Genomic DNA, 19,830 nt, shown 5'->3' on the forward strand with positions numbered 1-19,830 from the left:
ATGTGCCTGATTATTTTTTTATTTATGTCATATCCAGGGGCCTTCTGGAATGGCGAAGAGAAACCCCAGAAGGTCAGCAAGCAGCTTGAAGGAGGGTGGGAAGGGGCGTGCCTGTGTCTGGGGGACTGTGGGTAGGTTGCCTTCCTCTGGGCCCATGTCTGTCCGACAGGCAGCCCTCTCCAAGCCACTGTCCCCTGTCTGCTTGCGGCCCTTCTTAAAGGGGACTCAGCAGCTGTGTGGCCTTGGGCAACTCCCTTCCCTTCTCTGTGCCTCCTTTCCTTAGCTGTAAGATAGAGATGACGGCAGTATTACCGTTCGTAAGGCTCTTGCGAAGAGTTGGCGTATGCATTCCTGGAAGGATCTCAGGATCCCTGTCTCTAGGAGCTCATAAGTTTAAGGAATGAGGAAACCAACCGGTCATAGACCACATCTCCATTGCGTCTTACGACAACCCTGGGGGGCAGGTGCCACTGCCGCCCTGTTTTACAGATTAAAAACTGAGCCGTGGGATGTTCCGCAGCCTTCCTAAGGTCACACAGTAAGCGGCCAGACATGCCAGGCTAGTGTGACCCGGGGCCGGGGCTCCCATCGTGCAATCACCTGGAAAGGGGGAAGGAAGCGGCGCAGACCCTGGCTGGTCCCCGCTGTGTGCGGTTAGTGACGCGATGTGGCGGGTGCATTACTCCTGTCCATTCGTTCATTCGCTCACTCATGGGTGACCGGCACCACCAATCCTCAGGAGGCAGGTGACAACCCTGGGACTCCCGGGCTCCGTGTTGCCCCCGCCCCACCGGCCGCCAGGGAGTTCCGGCACTGAGTGTGACTCTGGCTTCGGGCCGCCTTGGTTGAAGCTCTGGCTTCTGCCCCTTCCTGGCTGGGGGACCTCAGGCCATTCAAGTCCCCATCCCGGGCCTCAGTTTCCCCATTTGCTCAATGGATATGATAACGGTGTGTTGTTCGTGGGACTGCTGGGAAAGGCCGTGCGCCCTTTCCTGTGGGGCTCTCAGAGCCGAGCCGTGTGTCCGCCTCCTCTGCTGGCGGCCCTCTTTAAGGCACAGCGTGATACGTTTGATACAAATAGTAAAACGCACCTCTGAAGATTTCTAGGAGAGAGATGGTAATAAAACCCTGTTTCCTGGGCTTCGGTCACCTAAGTAACCCCTTCACAATTTTCCCTTATTTTCCCACATTTCCCCAATTATTACCCATTCATTCATTCATTCATTCATTCATTCGCAGCCTCCTGAGATATAATTTACACGCAAGACACCCATTTAAAGTGTACAATTTAGTGACTTCAGTCAGCTCACAGACGCACCCAACCCCACAGGCAGGCTTTCAAACACTTCCATCACCTTAAAAAGAACCCCTGCCCTCCTCCCTCCCCAGCCCCCCGGCCATCACTAATCTACTTTTGGTCTCTGTGGATTTGCCTAATCTGGACATTTTGTATAAATGGAATCAAACAGCAGTTGCCCTTTTGTGTCTGGCTTATTTTTTGCTAAGCCTCATGCTTTCCAGGTTCACCCCTGCCGGAGCAGGTGTCCCAACCCCGTTCCCCTTTATGGCCCGGTCATATTCCCTTGCATGTGTTTTGCTTTTCTGTGGACTAGCCCTCGGGTTGTTTCTGCTTTTCGGCAACTGTGAAGGCCGCTGCTACGAGCACACCCCGCACACCTTTCTCGTGCGGGCGTGCCCTGGTGTCTGTGGGGTGTACACCTGTGGGTGGGATCGCTGGGTGGTGCGTTGCCAACACTTGTCACTGTCTGTGTTTTTGATAATCAACATAAGATACGCGTGGGAGGTCAACGCGCGGTGATTTTGATTTGCTTGTGGCTGATATCTTGTCATGATCTTGTTGGCCCTGCTTGTGTCTTGGGGAAAGGTCTACGCGGATCCTTTCACCACTTTAAAAATCGGGTCATGTTTTTATTACGGAGGTGCAGGAATTCATCCTGTAGCACAGACACAAGTCGCAGCAGTTTTCTCCCGTTCTATGAAGTGTCTTTTCACTTTCTTGATGACGGCCTCTGACACGCGCCAAGTTTTTAATTTATATAAAATCCGATGTATACATCTTTTTCTGCTGTTGTCTGTGCTTTGGGTGTCTTGGCGAAGAAACCACCGCTTTACCCAGAGTCAGAGATTTGCCCGTATGTTTCTGTTTTTCTTATTTTAACTCTTACGTATACGTCTTCGATCTATTTTGAGTTAATTTCTGTTTGTGGTGTGACCTCACTCTCATGCATGTGGATGTCCCGGATTATTAATTTCCTTGCTTCATAGCTGCTTTAAGTGAATATGCCTTACTGTCTCACCTGGGTGATGATACGTTTAAGATCCCAGGTCTGATGCGTTTGTCACTTAAAAAAAAATACTGTGTGTTCAAAATAAATATGAACCCCGAAACTGCTTTATAGTTCACGCGAGCCTCTCCCACGGTCACGTTGTGTGCTCCACTGGGGGAGACCGCGCTGACGCTGATGCTTACTGGGGTGAGGAACAGTGTAACAGGGGCCGACAGAGCTGGGACAGTGAGAAGTCCCCTGCACAAGTGACATCTGGTCTCAAACCTGGCATTTGCCCCAGTGGTTAGCTTTAGGAGAAGGGGGCAGGGCTCGGCAGGACTCCAGGTGGAGGGAACAGCATCTGCGGAGGTCCAGAGGAAAGCAAGCTCAGAACCCAGGCTGGATGGAGATGGCGAGGGAGAGACAGAGACCCGGAGAGACAGGGAGAGAGCCGGAAAGGCCAAGCCCTGAACAAGGGTGCGCACCTGTATAAACACAGAGACAGCGTCTCCCAGTCCTTCCTGCGAAGTCAGGAAGTCTAAGAAGCAGCTCCATTGACGGGGTTCCGTGTCTGTGCCAGCCCTGGTGAGGCTTTCCCCCACTATGTGGGCTTCTCCTGGCAGCCATGCCCAATGGGGAACTTCTCTCCTTGGGGGAGGAGGCACCGAGCTCATTCCAGGCTCAGCCAGGAAGGGTGGAGAAGCCAAGACACCCTCTGGGAGAGGAGGCCTGTGGGAGGGCCTGGCCAGCACGGAACTGGGGCAGAGCCCGGGTCAGGATTTGGGTCTTGAGGAAGTAGCTGCGTGGCCTCCGCTTCTCCCCAGCCTGGGCCCCACGGGCCTGTCCAACTCTGACACCCTGGACTCCCCGCCACCATCACTACAATCTGCTTCTCTGATTCAGCCAGTCTTTATGCATTTTTAACAAGCCAAGGTCAGCGTTATCACCCAAACTTGAGATGGCAATCTTTTCTTCATGTAGCTGATATCTAAAAATATCCCATCCTCGGGCCAGAGGCATGGAGTATGTTCCTGGTTCCACACAGCTGGGGTGTTCCTCTCCAGCTAGCTCAGTGAGATGTTAAATAGGAATTCAGAAGGGGAAAAAAAAAAAAAAATCTGAGGTCAAATTCGTTTTGCAAACAAACTTCTGTTAGACAAAGTCAGACAGGTTTCTTTCCTGCAGGACTTGTCAGAGCCTGTGATCTGCTAATGGGCACTGTGGGTGTGGGGGTCAGGGAGGGGGGCGTGAGGGCATTAGGGAAGCATCGTATATGCTGACCAGTAAGGTCAAGCACTGGACCTCCCTTTGCCAAGGACTAGCTCTGGGGTCTGGTTGCCCAGGGAAGAAGCGTCACCAGCGCCAACAGGTACTGGCCCATCCTCCGGTGCCTTTCCAAGAGCCGGGCACACGGAAGGCCCCCTGTGCCTTTGCGGCCGCAGATTGGAACTCTGAAAGAGTGAACGGGCTTCTTCATGCCCCATGGAGCCCAGGTCTGAGCTGCAGGAAGTTCTCGAGAGGGTCAGGCCTGACCACCTGGTAGAAAATAACATTTGCCATCTGCTTATAAACCTAATACCTGCTCATGATAGAGCCTGTAGGACATGTGCAACGACAAAGAAAGAAAGAAAAGCCACGAATCAGCCCATCCCCTCCCAACCTGGGACAAACACGCTGAAACCCAGATACATTTTTTTCTTGGTGATTTGGGGTGGATATATGTATTTTAAATGTAACAGGGAGATATACATGTTAGTGTGCCTGGGGTCACTATGACTGGATACCACAGACTGGCCTGACTGGGGGGCCTCCATGCCTCCATCCGAGCCCAGGCCTGGGTTCTCCGCTGCCGGTCGATGCCCAGCTTTCTCCCTGACCTCCCCAGCCGGGCTCTGGTGCCCCAGGTAAACAACGGAAACAGTGGGTCAGGGCAGACCTCCTCCAACCTCCCAGCGACCTCTGTGTCCTGGGCTGGCCTCCTCCCACCGCTGGGCTCCCCTCAGACCTCAGGGGTAGAACTCTTCTCAGCCCTAGTAGGGGCTCTCCTCCGGTTCTTGCCTCTTTCCAGAAGGTTCTCTCCTCCTTGTCTGGCAAACTCTTGATCCTCCTTCAGGCCTTAATTTTAAACTTTTCTTCCTGGAAGCCTATGCTGCTCCCCCAAGACTAAGTTAGGACCCCCCCCCGCCTTAGACCCTCTCCTCTGTATGGTGCTTAGGCACATGTAACGATTGCTATGAACTAAAGATTGGCACGATGACTATGGTCAAATTAGTAGACTTCATGTTGGGGAGAGGGTCCCTGATACCCGGTCTCCATGAACACGGCACCCCATCATTGCTGCTGTGCTAGCAGGATCATTCGCTACAGGTGATGAGCACTGCTGTGTTACTGTGAGCCAGAGCCCACAGGTGCATCGGGGTCCCTCTCAGGGTTGTCAGCTCTGTGGGTTTGGACCAATGCACAGAGTCCTGCTGCCACTGTGATCTTGTCACACAGAATGGCTTCACTGCCCTAAAATGCCCCCCGTGCTTCTCGGGTTAACCCAATCACTGGTTTCGGTCATTCCCCTACTAGACAGACTGTATACTCTGCGGGAGCGGGGACCCCCCCCATCCCCGCTCTGTTGACCATTCCACGATCTGCTCCCCGGCCCAGAGCCTGGCACATAGTTGGTACCCGAGCTCTATAGTTTTTGCATATTTTAACAAAAACAGGATTCTACTAAACGACGTTATTCTGCAAGTTGCTTTTTACAAACATGGACAATACACCTTGGAAATCTTCCCGTCTCAGAACCTAGAGCCCTCTGGCTTTCTTTTTACTCTGGAGGATTTCCACCACGGATGCCAGCAGAGGACCGCCATATACCTGTCCCCTCGACCCGGGGAGCTACCAGCCCGTGGTCTGTCGGGTTTCGTCCCCATCTTTGGTCACCTTCTTCCTTTCCGTGTCACTCTGAAGCAAATCCCAGAGCCCGGTTCACTTCATCTGTAAGTACTTCAGTGTCTATCTTGAAAGGAGAAGGACTTTAAAAAATGTGACCACAGCAGCATCCCTGCATCTAACCAACGCTAACTTAAGGTCATCAAATACAGTCAGTCTCCGTATTTCCGACTGTTTCGTGACTATTTGTTTATTTGAGTTTAAGGCTGTTTGAATCAGGATCCAGATGGCTGATGCCTCCGAGGCTTCTCTTGGTGTGGCCCCCCCATCCGTCTTTGCCCCCCACCCTTCATCGGGTAGAAATGCTGGCTGGTCACTCCCGGAGTCCCCTCTGTCTGGGCCGACTGCGTCCCGCTGCTGTTGTGTGTGTGTGTGTCTGGCCTCCGTATTCCCTGCGATTTTGTAGACGGATGCGGAGGCCCCGTCAAATTCCAGTTCAGTGGACTTGGGTGAGACCACGTCGGGTGCCGTGTGTCCTTCCGTCCGTCGGCCGTCGGGTGCCGTGTGTCCTTCATTCCGTCAGCTGTCTCTGCGCCCACAGCCTGGAGCTGTTGGCCGAGGCAGGGCTGCTGCAAGGCGACCTCCCACTCCTGCCTGCCTTCTTGGGTTATTAGCGGGGACGCTTCTATAAAAAGAAACATCCCCCCATCCACAGTTCGTTACGCGGGGGTACAGTTTACACAGGACACACAGGACACGCTGGATTCTCTCCCTTTATTTACTGGATTTCAGAATAATGAGTTGCCTATAAATATTTGAATGAATGAATGAATAATACATGTGTGGACGAACCGACCGGGGTTTGGGAGTAGTAGGGGTTCTCTCCATCTGCCCTCAAGGGTGTGGGTGTGGGGCGAGGCTGAGCGCAGAGGGGCGGCCCGGGCCGGGCGGGTCTGCAAGGGGGGCGCTGGTGAGCAGCTTGTGCTGCCTGTCATCCTGCCTCAGCCAAGAGCAAAGGTGATTAGGACACAGCGTCTGGGTCAAGGTCACCTCGCCACCCGCCCTGGGACGGCGGAGAGCGCCGCAGGCACCGCCCGACCGGGGAGTGGACCGGTGGCTGGGGCTCTGGGTGCAGCTTTAGCCTGGGAAAGGGTGGATCGGGTGCTTTCTGACGAGCGGGGCGATAGGGGAGTTTTTGTCCCGAAGGAGAGTCCCAGCAGGTTGGACGGGAGGCCCCCACGGTCACCCTCCCGCGCCCACCTGCCCACGAGTCACTGACCTCTCTGGCCCTCTGTGTCCCCCACAGGTGCAAGTGCAACCTGCACGCTAACCTGTGCTCCGTGCGGGAGGGCAGCCTGCAGTGCGAGTGTGAGCACAACACCACCGGCCCCGACTGCGGCAAGTGCAAGAGGAACTTCCGCACCCGGTCCTGGCGCGCCGGCTCCTACCTGCCGCTGCCTCACGGCTCTCCCAACGCGTGTACGTACCCCCTGCCCGGCCCCGGCCCCGGGGGACTGCGGTCTCCCCCGCTCTCCACCCCAGGAGCTGTGAGTCACAGACATACGCACACACACGCACGTGCGGATACCTGCAAGCATACGAGCACACACCTGTGCAGACGGGCGTGCCAACGTGTGCACAGATACAAGCGTGCACACTCACCCTGCCCCCCGCCCCCCTGTTACGAGGTGCCGTTCCCCCTGCAACACCTAAGCCGCCCTTCCCACCCCAGGCGCCAGGGGAAACCCGAGATGAGCAGCTCAGTGTCTTTCCTGCTGTCCTTCCTCTGCCTGGCCCTGCAGGCTGGAGAGATGGCACCCTGGGGTGTTGGCAGGGGGTGGGGGGACCCTTGCCTCCAGGCTGTGGCTGGCAGCACCGTAACCAGCTTACGGGGCGTTTACAGCCTGCCACTCGGGTGCTGCGTGCTGCGCGGTCACCACACCCTCGACCCTCAGAGTCACCCCAGGAAGTGGGTCTCTTTTATCCCATTTTAAGGAGGGGTCCTTGGAGGTCCTGGCCCGAGGTCCCTGCAGGCTTCCTTTCTCTGCATCATCGCCTCTGTGCCAGGGCTAGGGTGCACCCACATGTGCCTGCGTCGGGAACAGCCTGGGGGGGCCACTCATCAGGGCCCCCCAGAGTCCATGGATGTTTTCATGAAATCACAAATCCCAGGGCGCCCCCAAGCTGCTGTGGGGAGAGGGGCTGGGGCTCAGCCCCAGGGTGGACTCTCCCTGGCCAGCCTCCAGCGACTTCTCTGAGGTCCGATGCACCAGGCACCCGATACAGAACTTCTCCCGTAGCCCTCACAGCTGCCCCACGGGCGGAGTGTGTACCCCCCACTCCCCAGATGGGCACACTGAGGCCCAGCAGCCCTGGTCCAGCAGCGAGCAACTGGTTTGGGCCCAGTTCCAAAGCCAGAGCAGGGCGGCGGCCCCCGGCCCCCGGACCACCCCCCCACCTGGGCACCCTCGCGGGAGCCCCTCCACTGGCACCCTCCCTCCACCGATGTGAAAGATTTATGTGACTTTAGGCTGATCAAAGCTGAAAACCTCACAGCGAGGCCGTGACAGGCGTGTCGTGCCTGTGCCGGGCGACAGGCCTTTGAAGGGGTGACTTGCCAGGCGCTCACGGCACTCTGGGCCTTCAAAGGCACCCAGAGCTCTGGGCGCTGACAGCCGCCCCGCCGGGCTCCCTCCTCGCCAGGCGCCGACCCATCTCTTTGTTGGAGCCATTGCCTGAGCCCTTTCTTTAGTGGCTCTCACCTCCCTCCCTGGCAGTCTGCCTCCCTTCATCTGTCCCACTGGCCTCCTCCTCCCCGCTCTCTGCCCTACCTCCTGGAAGGATCTGCCGTCTCCTGACGCTGGCAGGTGCACAGACCTGCTTGGACTGAGGTGGCCACCCTCTGTCCAGCCCGCCGGGGACAGACATGCGCCCGCACACGCAGACCAGGCTTTGCCTCTGGACCCTCGTCCCTCTGCCCTGCAGGGGCAGGCAAAAGCCCTTCATCCGGGGGAGCTCCTGGAGCTGGCCCTGCTTCTCCAGAGTACCCACCCCCGCCCCGGGAAAGAGGGGTTTCTCCTGGAATCCCCAGGAGCAGAGATGAGGCCCGAAGTGCCGCGTGTCCTCAGCCTGTCGCTTCCTCACCTGGGACCCCCAGCTTCTCTAGGACAGCAGAAGAAAACTCTAAGACACAGACAGAAACAAGTCCCAGCTTAATTTTGCTCCCACCGTGTCCCCATCTCAGGCAATGGCACCAACACCCAGGGGGCCAAGCTGCAAGTGTGGGGGTCCCCAGACGCTAGCCCGTCCTCTCCACTGCCCCCGCTTGGTCTCCATATCCCCTCCAGTCAGGGCCCCGCTAGTCCATCCTCCTCGCCGCAGGCACAGGGCTTTCCCGACCAGGGTGCCCTTGCCCAGGGCCCTCAGAATCCTGTCCTAACCCAGTCCAGCCCCTCATCCTCCCAGGCCGCCCTGGTGTCCCCTGGGCTCACTCTGGGGAGGTCTGTGCCTCACGTAGCCTGCTGTCCATACACCCCCCCAAGGGCCTCCCAGGGCACCGAGGGGCATCCTCGCCCTCCGTCATTCTTCAGGGACACCCAGCCAGGGAAGCCTGGCACCAGCTCCTTCCTCCTGTCACTGAGGATTCTTACCCCCGTCTCCTTTCCTCGGGCATCCTTTAGCCCCCGGGGCACGGACACAGGCCACTCCCAGCTGTGTGGCCTTGGGCAGGTCACTTTACCTGGAGCCCGGTGTCCCAGATCTGTAGAGTGAGGACACTGATGAGCCCCTGTGGGGTTCTGCAAGGACCAGGCTGGCTGCGCGGGGCCACGCTCAGCACGTGTCAGCCACATGCGGCAGCTGCCACGATTCTCGTTTCCGTGAGTCCCCGGCCATCTCCGCTTCCCACAGACGGATGCACACACTGTGGTTTCTGCCTGGAGGTCAATTCCACCAGTGCCTCCAGGAAACCCGCCTGCCCCGGCCGTGGTGCCCTCCGGTCCTCCGGCACCCTGGTGCTCCCCGAAGAAAGGCACCCCTCCTCCTTGTCCTGCACAGGAGGGCCTGAGAGTCTAACCTCAAAGACGAGTGCACGTGATGCCCCCCGTGGAGTGTCTGACACTTACCAGCAGGTCCCCTGGAGGTCGGTCCCAACTCTGAGACTCAGCTTCTCCATCTGCAAAAGGGGCAAAGGTGGCCCCTTCCTCTCAGGGCAGCTGTGAGGATGAGACCGGGTAGACGGGGTCAGTCCTGCATGCGGCTCCAGGTCTCCCTCCCCCAGCCCTGTCACCGCCCCCCAACTTTGCCGGGAGGCCCTGTGACCCTCCTTCTCTCCCCCAGGTGCTGCTGCAGGCTCTGCTGTTGGCAGTAAGTACGCGCTGGTCCTTCACCCTGGGGAAGGCCAGTGGCGCCCCCAGTGCATGACTCCAACCACACCCCTTCACTTCGTCACCTCTCCCGCTCCCTCCTGTCCCCCCTGTGGCCCTCAGCCAGCACCCCCACATTTCTCCCCTCGAGCTTCCTGGTCAGTGCTGCTTTGGAAAGGGCCTTGCAACCCCAGGGCGAACTCCCCATGCCTCCCTCTCCTCCAGGACAAGAATGGGGGTCCCTTCTCCCTGGCCAGGGGCAGAAGTGCCCCCTCCCGCAGCCCGACTGTGGGGCGTGCCTGGCTCAGGTAGTCTGCACCTGTGTGCCTGGGAGGCTGGGGCAGGTACGCCGGGGTCCTGCTGCCTGCAGGCCCTCGCGGAGGGGTCAGACTGTGGGAGGGAGGTTGGGCGTGGGCACCCACGGGCTGACACGGCATCAGCAGGCTGCGGGCTCTAAGCGCGGTGCTTCCCGGACCGCCCCCCACCCCCCCGCCCCATGGGCTCTGCCACCAGCTTTGAGAGTCAGCGGGAGAGGACTCGCCAGGGTCAAAGGGCCCGCCAGTGGCCCATGTCACGCTTCAGACATGTTCGAGGGGGGCCGCAGCCCACCGTGGCCTGCTCCCTGCTGGGACACTGGGGGCAGAGACGGTGCCAGAGGAAGCTGGACCCCGGAGGGGATGCTTCAGCGAGGCCAGAAGTGGCCTTTCTGCAGCACCCCATACCTGCCAACTCCCCACCCTCTTGCCTTTCTCGTCTCTTGCCAGGCGTCGGCAGGCCCCGGAAAGACCCTGTCCCCAGAGCCCCTGTGGCCACTGTGGCCCTGAGAGGGGACCCCAGCACTCCCGCCCCCTCTACTTCCACCGGGCGGGCCCCGATGGCCCCCAGCACCCCACAGCCCACAGGTGGGTGTTCAGGGACAGCCCAGTTGCCCTGCTCTTCCCCACGTCCCACCATGTCCCCCGTGTGTGATGTGTGCTGCTGTCGGGTGTCTGCCGTGGGGCTTGGCTCTTAGAGCACATTAGACCCTAGAGCCTGAGAGTGTGGGGCTGACGGAGGGCCTCCAGGACGTCTGGGTCCCCCATGACTGGGCCCGAGCGAGGGGATCTGTGGCTCCCTTCAAGCCCCTCAATGCTTTTTCCTCCTGCCTCCCACAGCACTGGTCAGGCGGGTCCTGAGACCAGCATGGCCGAGAGGACAGGGTGACCAAGGAAGGGGAGGTGCCCGGTGGCACTAAGGAGTTCTCCCAGGAGATTTTCTGTCTCAGTGCTCCGTGGAGATTGCCTCCCCCCCGCCAGGCCCCGCTCTGTCCCCACCATCGCAGCACCAGATCCCCTGGGAGTGGACAGTACAGAGTTAGCCAAGAAGGCGAGAGACTCTGATCAGCAATGCAGAAGGGCACCTCTGGGCCGGGGGTTTAGGAATGGGCCTGCCGAGCTTTTCCGGGCTGAGTGTGGGGGACAGGGCCAGCATCCTATCCCGCCCCTCCTCAGCCACAGCAGCCATTCTTAGGGGTCTGCAGCCACAGACCGGCTTGGAAACGCCTGCTCTCTGGTCCTAATTCCCTTCCAAAGTTGGATGGGTACATACTCGAGGCCTGGGGTGCTGGGTGGCCCCCTGGGCTTACCTGTCTCCACCCACTGCAAATGCTGGGAGTCTGAAAGGACTAATCCTTCCCAGAGGGTGCCAGGAGGATGGGTCCAAGGGAATTCTTCCTGGTCCCAGCTGGGAAGGGGCATCCCAGCAAAGAGGAGATGGCAGGGGCGCCTCACTCCTTGGGCAGAGCCGTGACCCTTCCTCTCTCTGCACACGGACCAGGGGAGGGGAAGACTACATCTCCGATGGGCAGAGTCCCCTCCTTCAGCTGGGGAAGAGATCCACACTCAGCCTCGCCCCCTGCCCCCCGCCCCCGCCCCCGGCCTGGAGTGGGGCTCAGCCCTCTCCAAGCCTGGCTGAATGCCCTGGAAAAGTCCTCGTTCCAGAGCCATCTTGCTTAACTCCTCCAGGGAACCCGGAGGGTGACCCGCCCCGGCTCTTTTTATTTCTGTCCTCCTCTCTTCTCCACGGGAGGCGTTTGCAGGAGACTCAGGGATTTCAGGGGAGCCTCCTGCCCAGGGATCCTCTTTGGGGTGAAGAATGGGTCCACGCTGGCAATTCCAGGACAGAAGCTGGCCGGCCGCCTGATCATTTGTGCTGAGCCTGTGACTAGCCGACGGGGGCCACACTCGCCGGGGTGGGTGCCGTGTCTGCGTGCGAACAGCAGCCTGTCGGGGTGGGAGACGAGCTGCTGTGTCACGGGCACACACATACACACAGGAACCCTGAATCCATTTTCCGAGCTGCTTCTGATCTGGGGCAAGTGGCGTAGGGCAAGAAAACTGCACCACTGGGAGGTGCGGAGAGAGTCCAAGGTCAGGGCAGTGAGCCGAGGCAAGGAGGGCTTGAATTGTGAGGGTCTCCAGGACCCAAGTGGCAAGAAAGGGGCTCCTCAAGCCCTCAGTGGGTCGTGGTCGGCTTTGCCAGCTGAGCCCAGCCCAGTGCCAGGCGGCAGAACGCTCGGGGGGATGGTGGTTCCAGCACAGCAGACAGACAACGACCCCAGTAGCCCACATCTTGGGGGCCGTTGCTCCTCTCAGCAAAGGAAGCCTGTGCCCTGGGCCCCATGTACCCGGACCCCCACTAATAATGACAATCGGCCCCGCTGGCAGACTGTGGACTTCTCCTGACTTCCTGACTCACAGCTCTGAGGATGAGGACCCTTAGCTGCGGGCCCCCCAGGTGAGGACGTTGAGGCTCAGGAAAGAACAGCTGGGTTCGCGGTACGTAAATTGCACGTCAGTTAAGCTGTTGAGAAAGGAAGAGGCAGCTGCTCAAGGTAACAGCGTGACAGAGGCACCCACGCAGGATCCAGACTCAGGGCTGGCTGACTCCAGAGGCCAGCTTCCGGGCCCCACCACCCAGCGCTGCCACCCCCAGCCTCAGAGGCCGGGAGCTGGTGCCGTCTTTAAGACCTGGCTTGCGCGCAGCTCCCCAGTTCCAAAGGAGCGGACGGGTCGTCCATCTGGCCCAGCACGCGACACGGGCCGTTGTGAGAATGCTCTTCCCGCACACCTGAGCAGGCCCCAGAGAGCCCAGCCGGGGGTCTTTCTGGCCCCCAGGTCCCGGCCCCCAGCGAGGTCCTGAGTCTCCCACACGTGCCTCCCAACAGGTGCTTCAGCTCTTTGGCCAGAGTCCAGCTGCGCCTGTGGGCCTCTGGCCCAGGTGTCCCCCCCCACAGTGTCAGTTGTCTGCAGGGCAGGGGCCGCGGGCAGGAAAACCGGCTCAAGATGCCTAATCCTCGCGCGCAGAGGGTGGTGGGAGAAAGGCTCTAAAGCAAAAGGCCTTCAGGGCGGGTTTTATTGTGGCTCTAATTAAGCCCTTGCTAATTTGGGTCCTGCAGCCTCCTCTGCTCGCTGAGCACCATATTAATGTCAATTTGATGTCCAAAGGCTCCCAGCTCCCGGCTGGAAAGTCTCCTGCACTTTTCAGCTGGTAGATTTCCTCTTCCTCCCCACCAACCGGCATCGTGCGTAATCCCTTTAAGAAGCGGAGAGAATCCAATTTCTCCCCTGTCCCTCTGGGTTTGTCCTTTGAAATTCAGCGCTGAGCGATGCCTTGCCTTGGCCAGCCCAGCTTGCTTCCCCTGCTTTGTGTCCCGTTAGTCCCAGAGATAGGCTCTATGGCACTGGGGGTTGCCACGCACTGGGGTCCCTGGTGAGAGTGCGCTAACCGTGGGTTAGGGATGTAGGCCAGATGGTGGAGAGGCTCTGGGCCCCGCACTGGTGTCAGACAGAAAGCCTCCAAGGACCCTTCTGGACACGTTTGATGACACATGTCCCCCTCTGCAGTCATTAGCCAGGGACTTCAGCACAAAGAGGTCTGGGCCCAGACACGGAGCTGGATCCAAGTCTACCCTCGGTGGGACCAGGGACAACATAGGGAGAGTGGAAAAATTGCGTAAATCAGGTGGCCCACTGAGGAAAGGACAGCCAAAAGCATGCAGATTCTTGGGCGCCCCCCGTCCCCCATCTGGCTTCAAGTCCACATGTGCCCTCCATAAGCTGCAGTAGTGTAGACGCTGCCTCTCCGGTAGATTTGGACCCAGTTCTAGTTGGCCAGTGTAGACAGAGCCGCTTCTTACAGGGCTGCTGCTGCTAAGGGTGTGTGATGCCTCAGTGTGTCTCCAGGAGCCCCCCCCAGCCCCACCCTGTCACATAACTGAGTTTCTTCTCTTCTTTCCCCCAAGAGCGGATCAGGCCATCTGCCGCTGCCCCCCTTGGGGAGAGCTCCCCCTGGCCCCAGACGCCCTCCAGTGCAGAAGGTATGGGGGGAGGGTCTGCACGGGCATTAGACACCCCGAAAGCTCCTTAGACCCCAGGCCCCTCCCTCTTTAGTGGAGGCAGCAGGTGTATGTGGTGGGACTCAGGTGGGGGGGGTCCGTGAGAGCTGGGGGTGGGGCTTGGAGCTCTACTTGCCCCCACTCCAACTCTCATCTTAGAGATGCCCAGGGTGATACCGCCAGACCCAATGCCTATTCATCCTTCACTCCCCCCAAGGGCTTTGGAGCTGAGTGGAGACTCTGCCCTGGTAGCAGGAACCCTGTCCCGCCACTGTCAGTCCCAGGACCCCGGGGGGCAGGGTTGGAGCCCAGAGAGAGTCAGGACTCCTGCAGGAGGCGGGTGGAAGTCAGACCCAGACAGAGGGGCGGGCTATGGGCAGATAAAGAAGATAGCGCATTCCAGGTGCAGGGCCAGCTAGGGCAGAGGCATGGTGGGGGGGTGGCCGTGAGCAGGGCAGGAGGCATAGTAGAAGCTACTGGTACCTAGTTGGGAGCCTCAGTCTCCTACAGCAGTGGGAGGAGACACGCGCAGGCTCATTGGTGGCCAGAAACGGACACGCGCAGGAAGCACACAGGGGCTTGCCCGACTCTCCAGGAAGGGAGGCTGTTCCCATCCCAGCTCACCCGTTCCCTGGACATTAGTCCTACTGCCTGCTTAGAAACAGCCCAGCCCCTCCGTGAGCAGCGAGCAGGGTTCTCGGCGCCCTCTGCTGGCAGGCAGTTCTGGAGCTGGACCCACACTAGGTGAGGGTCTGCAGGCCCCTGCGGCCCGCATCCTCCCTGGTGATGGAGACCCTGGAGCCATCACTTCCCTCCCCGCACTGCCTAGGGCGCTGCAGGCTCCCCAGAGGGATGCTGGGCCCTCTCTGCTGCCTGGACAGCGTCCTGCTGGCTCTCCAAGATGCGGCCAGGTCCTGATGGGTCCGATACGGAAGGCAGGCGCCGTCTGGGCTCGCGGCTCGCAGCACCATTGAGCGGGGAATCTGGATAGGAAAGGACTCGCTTTGGCTGGAAGAGGGGGGATGCGTCAGACGGGGAGTTGCCAAAGCCTTGGACACCAGGGCCACTCTCTGGATTTGATGCTCAACGGGAGTTTGGAGAGGAGAGTTTGGGGATCTCAAGCAATGCCTGAGATCATTAAAAAAAAAATCAGTTTCAGCAAAGTACCTTGCATCCTGTCAGGGGTTGCTGGGGGTTAGAAAAGGAATTGGGGGGAATTAATCCAGCCGAGTGTGTAAGCGATCTCCGAAGGGGCACCGAAGGCAGGGCTTTTTGCACATGCTCCTGGACGTGCTGTGTCCCCTCACATCGAGCAGGTGACAAGGCTGCCCCGGAGCATCCCCAGGGCACGGTGGAAGCCTTTGCTGGGCCTTCCCGGGGCCCGGACAGCCCTCCCGGGGCAGCTGGACCGTGGCGACGAAGGAGCTTATTTCTCATCTCTCCAAGCTGTGGGCACCTCCGCCGCTGCCCCTGCCCCGGCCTCCAAACCTTTCCAGCTCAAGCCCAAATCAGCTCAAGTGGTGCCCATTGAAGAGTTCCAAGGTAAGAGGAAGGCCCCGGGCCGGACCAGCCCTCCTCCAGCACCTCTATCCTCACCTCCGCTGGAAAATAATGATGCAGGACGGAGGACCCATGCCTGGTTCAGAAAACCCTCCCGGAGTAGCTGGGTCAAGGTGAAGCTGAACCTCTCTTCCCTCAGTCCTCCCTCCCCAAGGGAGCTGGAAGCAGGTATGAGTCAGAAGCACAGTGGGCAGGCACGGGGCAGGCAGAGCAGCAACAAGAAATGGTCTGTCCGTGCTCCCCTGGGAGGTGTGGCCCAGGGGCTTGTCTCGGTGGAAGCCAGAGCTGGGACACAGGGGTTACTGCCACTACTCCTTGAGACACTTGGATGCCTCACCTGGAAGGGACAGGTGAAGGGGGACGGTCCAGGAAGCCCAAGGTGTGGCGTGCCCGCGGTCTCCTCCCTGGCACAGCTCCGAGGCTCATTTCTTTCCTCTCCCACCACAAAAGGGAGGTTGGGCCCTCTTGAGATACGCAGATGGCATTCCAGGAGGGTGGCCAGCGTCCTTCCCATTCAAGGGCAGCCACACTGGCTTTCCTTTTGAAGGGGATATTGGGCCCCTTAGGAGGGACACCAAGGGATGGCCGCCTTCGTGGGGGCAGGCACTGAAACCCCAACACCTTTAGGGTGCCTCGCCCTGGCAGTCATAGAACACGCCCGGTCCCGGGAGATGGGGGCTGGGGAGGGTGGTGAGGCTGGAGGAGACAGCAGGACAGCACAGGGATCGCTGTCCTCGGTGTGGAGCCATGTGCACACAGTAAGAGTCACCAGGCCAAGATGATCAGGAGGCGAAACAAGATGGACCAGGCACAAACCCCAAGATGGCATTCATTCTCGGGGGTGTGCAAGAGGAGGCCCTCTGGTGCCAGTCGCATTTGCAGAACAGCTCAGGCTAATAGTAAAAGGTCCAGCAGGTGGGCGTTTCCCTTCCAACCACCTTCCAAAGCAGCATGTGGAAGGAAGCTCCTGGTCCGTTCCATCTCTCCCAGCGTCCGTGCATGCGTCTGTCCTTCACCGAGTCACTGGGGGTGCAGTGGTGAGCGCCACGGACCCAGCAACTGCCCTTCCTAAGCTCACGCCGGCTGCATGACCCATCCTCCCTGCATGAATCACTTCCAATCACCCGGCATCTCGCAGGCATCCTTCCAAGAGCACGTCAGCCTGGCACCCCGCCAGGCAGGTGCTGTCCACAGGCCCTCCCTGGGCTCCTGTCCCCAGGGCCAGGTGGGAACTTGTGGCTAGGCCCACACGGGTCTTTCCTCCGGCTCAAAGGTGGCGTGCCTGCCTCCTCCCAGTTGGTACAGAAGTGTTGGAGGCCCATGGTACCTTCCCGTGCCAGGTCCGGCCTCCCTGCATGTCCTCGGGCTGGTCTGTCCTAGCCCCGTGCCTCAGTTTCCCCCAATACATGGTGCAGGGGGTGGCAGGAAGGCACAGTCTGCCTTGGCTCACTGACCCGTGGTGTTTCTCACGCTCGGCTGGCCCAGACTGTGAGTGCTATGGCCACTCCAACCGCTGCAGCTACATCGACTTCCTCAACGTGGTGACCTGTGTCAGCTGCAAACACAACACGCGAGGCCAGCACTGCCAGCACTGCCGTCTGGGCTACTACCGCAACGGCTCCGCCGAGCTGGACGACGAGAACGTGTGCATCGGTGAGTCGCTGGGGCGGGGTGCAGGGGAGGGGCGGGGCGCTGGGCGGGGCGGGCTCTGGAGACCCTGGCGTCAACAGGTGCTGGGGGACCCTGGGGGCGCGGGGCGGATTTCCGGGACCCATTTCCTCTGGGCATCTGGAAGGACAGAAGTTTCTGGAATCTGCTCTATAATAACTTCTCCCTTCAGCCATCCCCACAGACATTGGAAATTGAGAACCACTAATTAGAGTCAAAGATGGTTCTAGAGTTTGCTGTCTGCCTCAGTTTCCCCACTTGTAAAGTGGGGAAGTGGATTAGATCAAAAGTTTTCAACTCCCTTTTGTGGCTGAAGTTTTTCTCCCAGTGCAGTTCTTCTGATGCTTTATAAGCAGAGGCCCAGCTTGTAGGACCCGGTGGGCACTCGGACCGCTCTCTTCAGACTGTGCTGCAGGACTGGCTTTGGGGTAGAGAAGAAAGCCGCGGGGGGCCCTGGACCAGGGGTGGGGCTGCCCATCCCAAAAGGCCAAACACATGGCCTTGGCCAACACCCGCCAGCCTGGAAGGGCTGCCCACCACCTCTGCCTCTGTCTCCAATGGAGGCCAATGCTCAGTCCTAGGGCCCCCAGCCCCCTAAGCCCCCTAAGCCCCTCCTCCGCCCACCAGGTCAGCGCCGACTTCACAGAGGAGGGGCTGCCCTCAAGGCTGGAGCTGTCAGTCTGAATTATGGCATTGGCCTTCAGATAATTCCATCAACTCTAAAGTGAACCTAACAGAATTGTGCTGCTGATGTCACAGGAGCCAGCTGCAGGGACAGGGTGGGGCCCTGGGTGGGGGGAGAGGCATCCCCCCCCCCCCCCCCCCCCCCCTCCCCCCCTTCTTTCCTTGGGCTTCAAGGCCTCCCAGAGTGGGGACACTTGCCCCCCCTCCAGAGCAGAGGCCCCAGGAAACTAACTGGGAAGGGGTTAGGGAGAGGCTGGGGGCCTCTGGGGCTGCTCCCCCACCCCCACCCCGCCCTGGAGAGGAGATGCAGAGCCGGACTACTGCCCACAACCAGCCTTGCCTCCGATGAGGCTCCCCCACCTGACAAGAATCTTGGAGCCCTTTGGAGCATCCAAAGATCAGCGCTCCCTCCAGTTACACGGACGGAAACTGCGGCCCAGAGAGGGGTTGGGGCTGCTCCAGGCCACACAGCAACAGGGCCAGGGAGAAAGAGTGGGTAATGGATGCTAGAGAACCAAGACAGTACAGTCTTCCCTAGAGATGTGGACCCTCGGGCAGCCGTGAGCTCACATGGACATGGTGTGGGGTGCACCACCGGGGGATTACGGAGAGCCGGCTGGAGGGATGGGGGGCCGCACCGGGTGCGGGTCCGTGCGGAGGACGCCCACAGGTCGTCCTGACCGCACGCGGTGCACGTGTCCTTCCAGAGTGTAACTGCAACCAGATCGGCTCCGTGCACGACCGGTGCAACGAGACCGGCTTCTGCGAGTGCCGCGAGGGCGCAGCGGGACCCAAGTGCGACGACTGCCTCCCCACGCACTATTGGCGCCAGGGCTGCTACCGTGAGTGCGCGCCCGGTGGGCGGAGCCTGCTGCTGCGGGGCGGGGCACGGGGCGGGGGGGGGGGGCTAGTGCCTCCGGAGGCGGGGCTTCGGTTGTGGGTGGAGCGAGGGACGGGGTCCGGGGCCGTGGGCGGGGTCTGATGCGACAGGAATTCTGGCAGGTGCCAGGTGGGAACCATGGGGCGGCGGAGCTGGGGGTTAGTTGAGAAGGGAGATCGGGGCAAAGGTGGAGCTGGCGGTTGGGGTTTGTGACAGGGAGGGAGGAGGGCGTCTGTCCGAGGAAATGAGGGCCTGGCGGGACCGAAAGGACGAGTGGGCGCTAGCCTCGGGAGAGGGTGGAAGGGCGCAGGGAACAGCAGGTGCAAAGCTCCGGAGGGGAGAGAGCAGGTGCGTCCCAAGGCCCGTGGGCCCTGGAGCAGGGAGACACGGGCAGTGGCGGGAGAAAAGAGGCCAGGTCTCGCCCGGCCACTGTCGCCGTGCACGCAGGGGCGTTTCGCACCAAGTGCGCCCTGAGCCTCCAGCACCCCCCGCCGTCCCGCCGCGCCTCAGTCGCAGAAGCTCCAGCGGGGGCGGTGGGGGGTGGACGGGGCCCCCGCCCGCGTTAACTGCCCCTCTGCCCCGCAGCCAACGTGTGCGACGACGACCAGCTGCTCTGCCAGAACGGCGGCACGTGCGTGCAGAACCAGCGCTGCGCCTGCCCGAGCGGCTACACCGGCGTGCGCTGCGAGCAGCCCCGCTGCGACCCCGCCGCAGACGGCGGCGGCCTGGACTGCGACCGTGCGCCCGGGGCCGCCCCGCGCCCCGCCACCCTGCTCGGCTGCCTGCTGCTGCTGGGGCTGGCCGCCCGCCTGGGCTGCTGAGCCCCGCCCGGACGACCCCGCGCCCGGGGAGCCGGGGGCGGGGGGGCTCGGGGCTTCGGGGGCCCCGGCGTCCGAGGCCGGGCGGCGAGAAGGGTGCGGCCCGAGCTGCTCCCAGGTGCTACTCAGCAGAGTCCTCCCGCCCGCCCGCCCGCGCCGCGCCCCGCGGCCCCCGCCCCGCCCCGGCAGTGCCCGCCGCCGCCGCAGGGGGCGCGGTGCGGCGCTGGCCCCGCTGCCTGTGATTTGTGTCTTAGTTTTTCTTTTCTATTACCTGCCGCCCCCCACCTTTTTTTTTTTTTTTTTTTTTTTT

General features: G+C 60.5%; 1 protein-coding gene across 10 annotated transcripts in view; it reads left to right on the forward strand.

Moving 5' to 3' along the window:
- LOC111145807 (netrin G2) overlaps positions 1 to 19,523 on the forward strand; it is a 64,381-nt gene extending 44,858 nt beyond the window's left edge. For 4 of the 10 annotated variants that reach the window (XM_022501041.1, XM_022501042.1, XM_022501044.1 and 1 more), the window contains 5 exons: positions 6,478 to 6,650; positions 9,510 to 9,536; positions 10,300 to 10,437; positions 13,818 to 13,892; positions 15,357 to 16,584. In XM_022501041.1, the coding sequence (XP_022356749.1) occupies positions 6,478 to 6,650; positions 9,510 to 9,536; positions 10,300 to 10,437; positions 13,818 to 13,892; positions 15,357 to 16,015 (1,072 nt within the window). In that variant the 3' untranslated portion in view covers positions 16,016 to 16,584. Of the gene's footprint in view, positions 1 to 6,477; positions 6,651 to 9,509; positions 9,537 to 10,299; positions 10,742 to 13,817; positions 13,893 to 15,226; positions 16,585 to 16,955; positions 17,124 to 18,529; positions 18,665 to 19,287 lie in introns of those variants that run through there. The other 6 variants (XM_022501048.1, XM_022501046.1, XM_022501047.1 and 3 more) reach the window with 6 other exon arrangements.
- The last annotated feature ends 307 nt before the right edge of the window (positions 19,524 to 19,830 follow it).

Source organism: Enhydra lutris, unplaced genomic scaffold (genome assembly GCF_002288905.1).
Source record: "Enhydra lutris kenyoni isolate GAN:26980312 unplaced genomic scaffold, ASM228890v2 scaffoldscaffold13, whole genome shotgun sequence".
Lineage (NCBI taxonomy): Eukaryota > Metazoa > Chordata > Mammalia > Carnivora > Mustelidae > Enhydra > Enhydra lutris.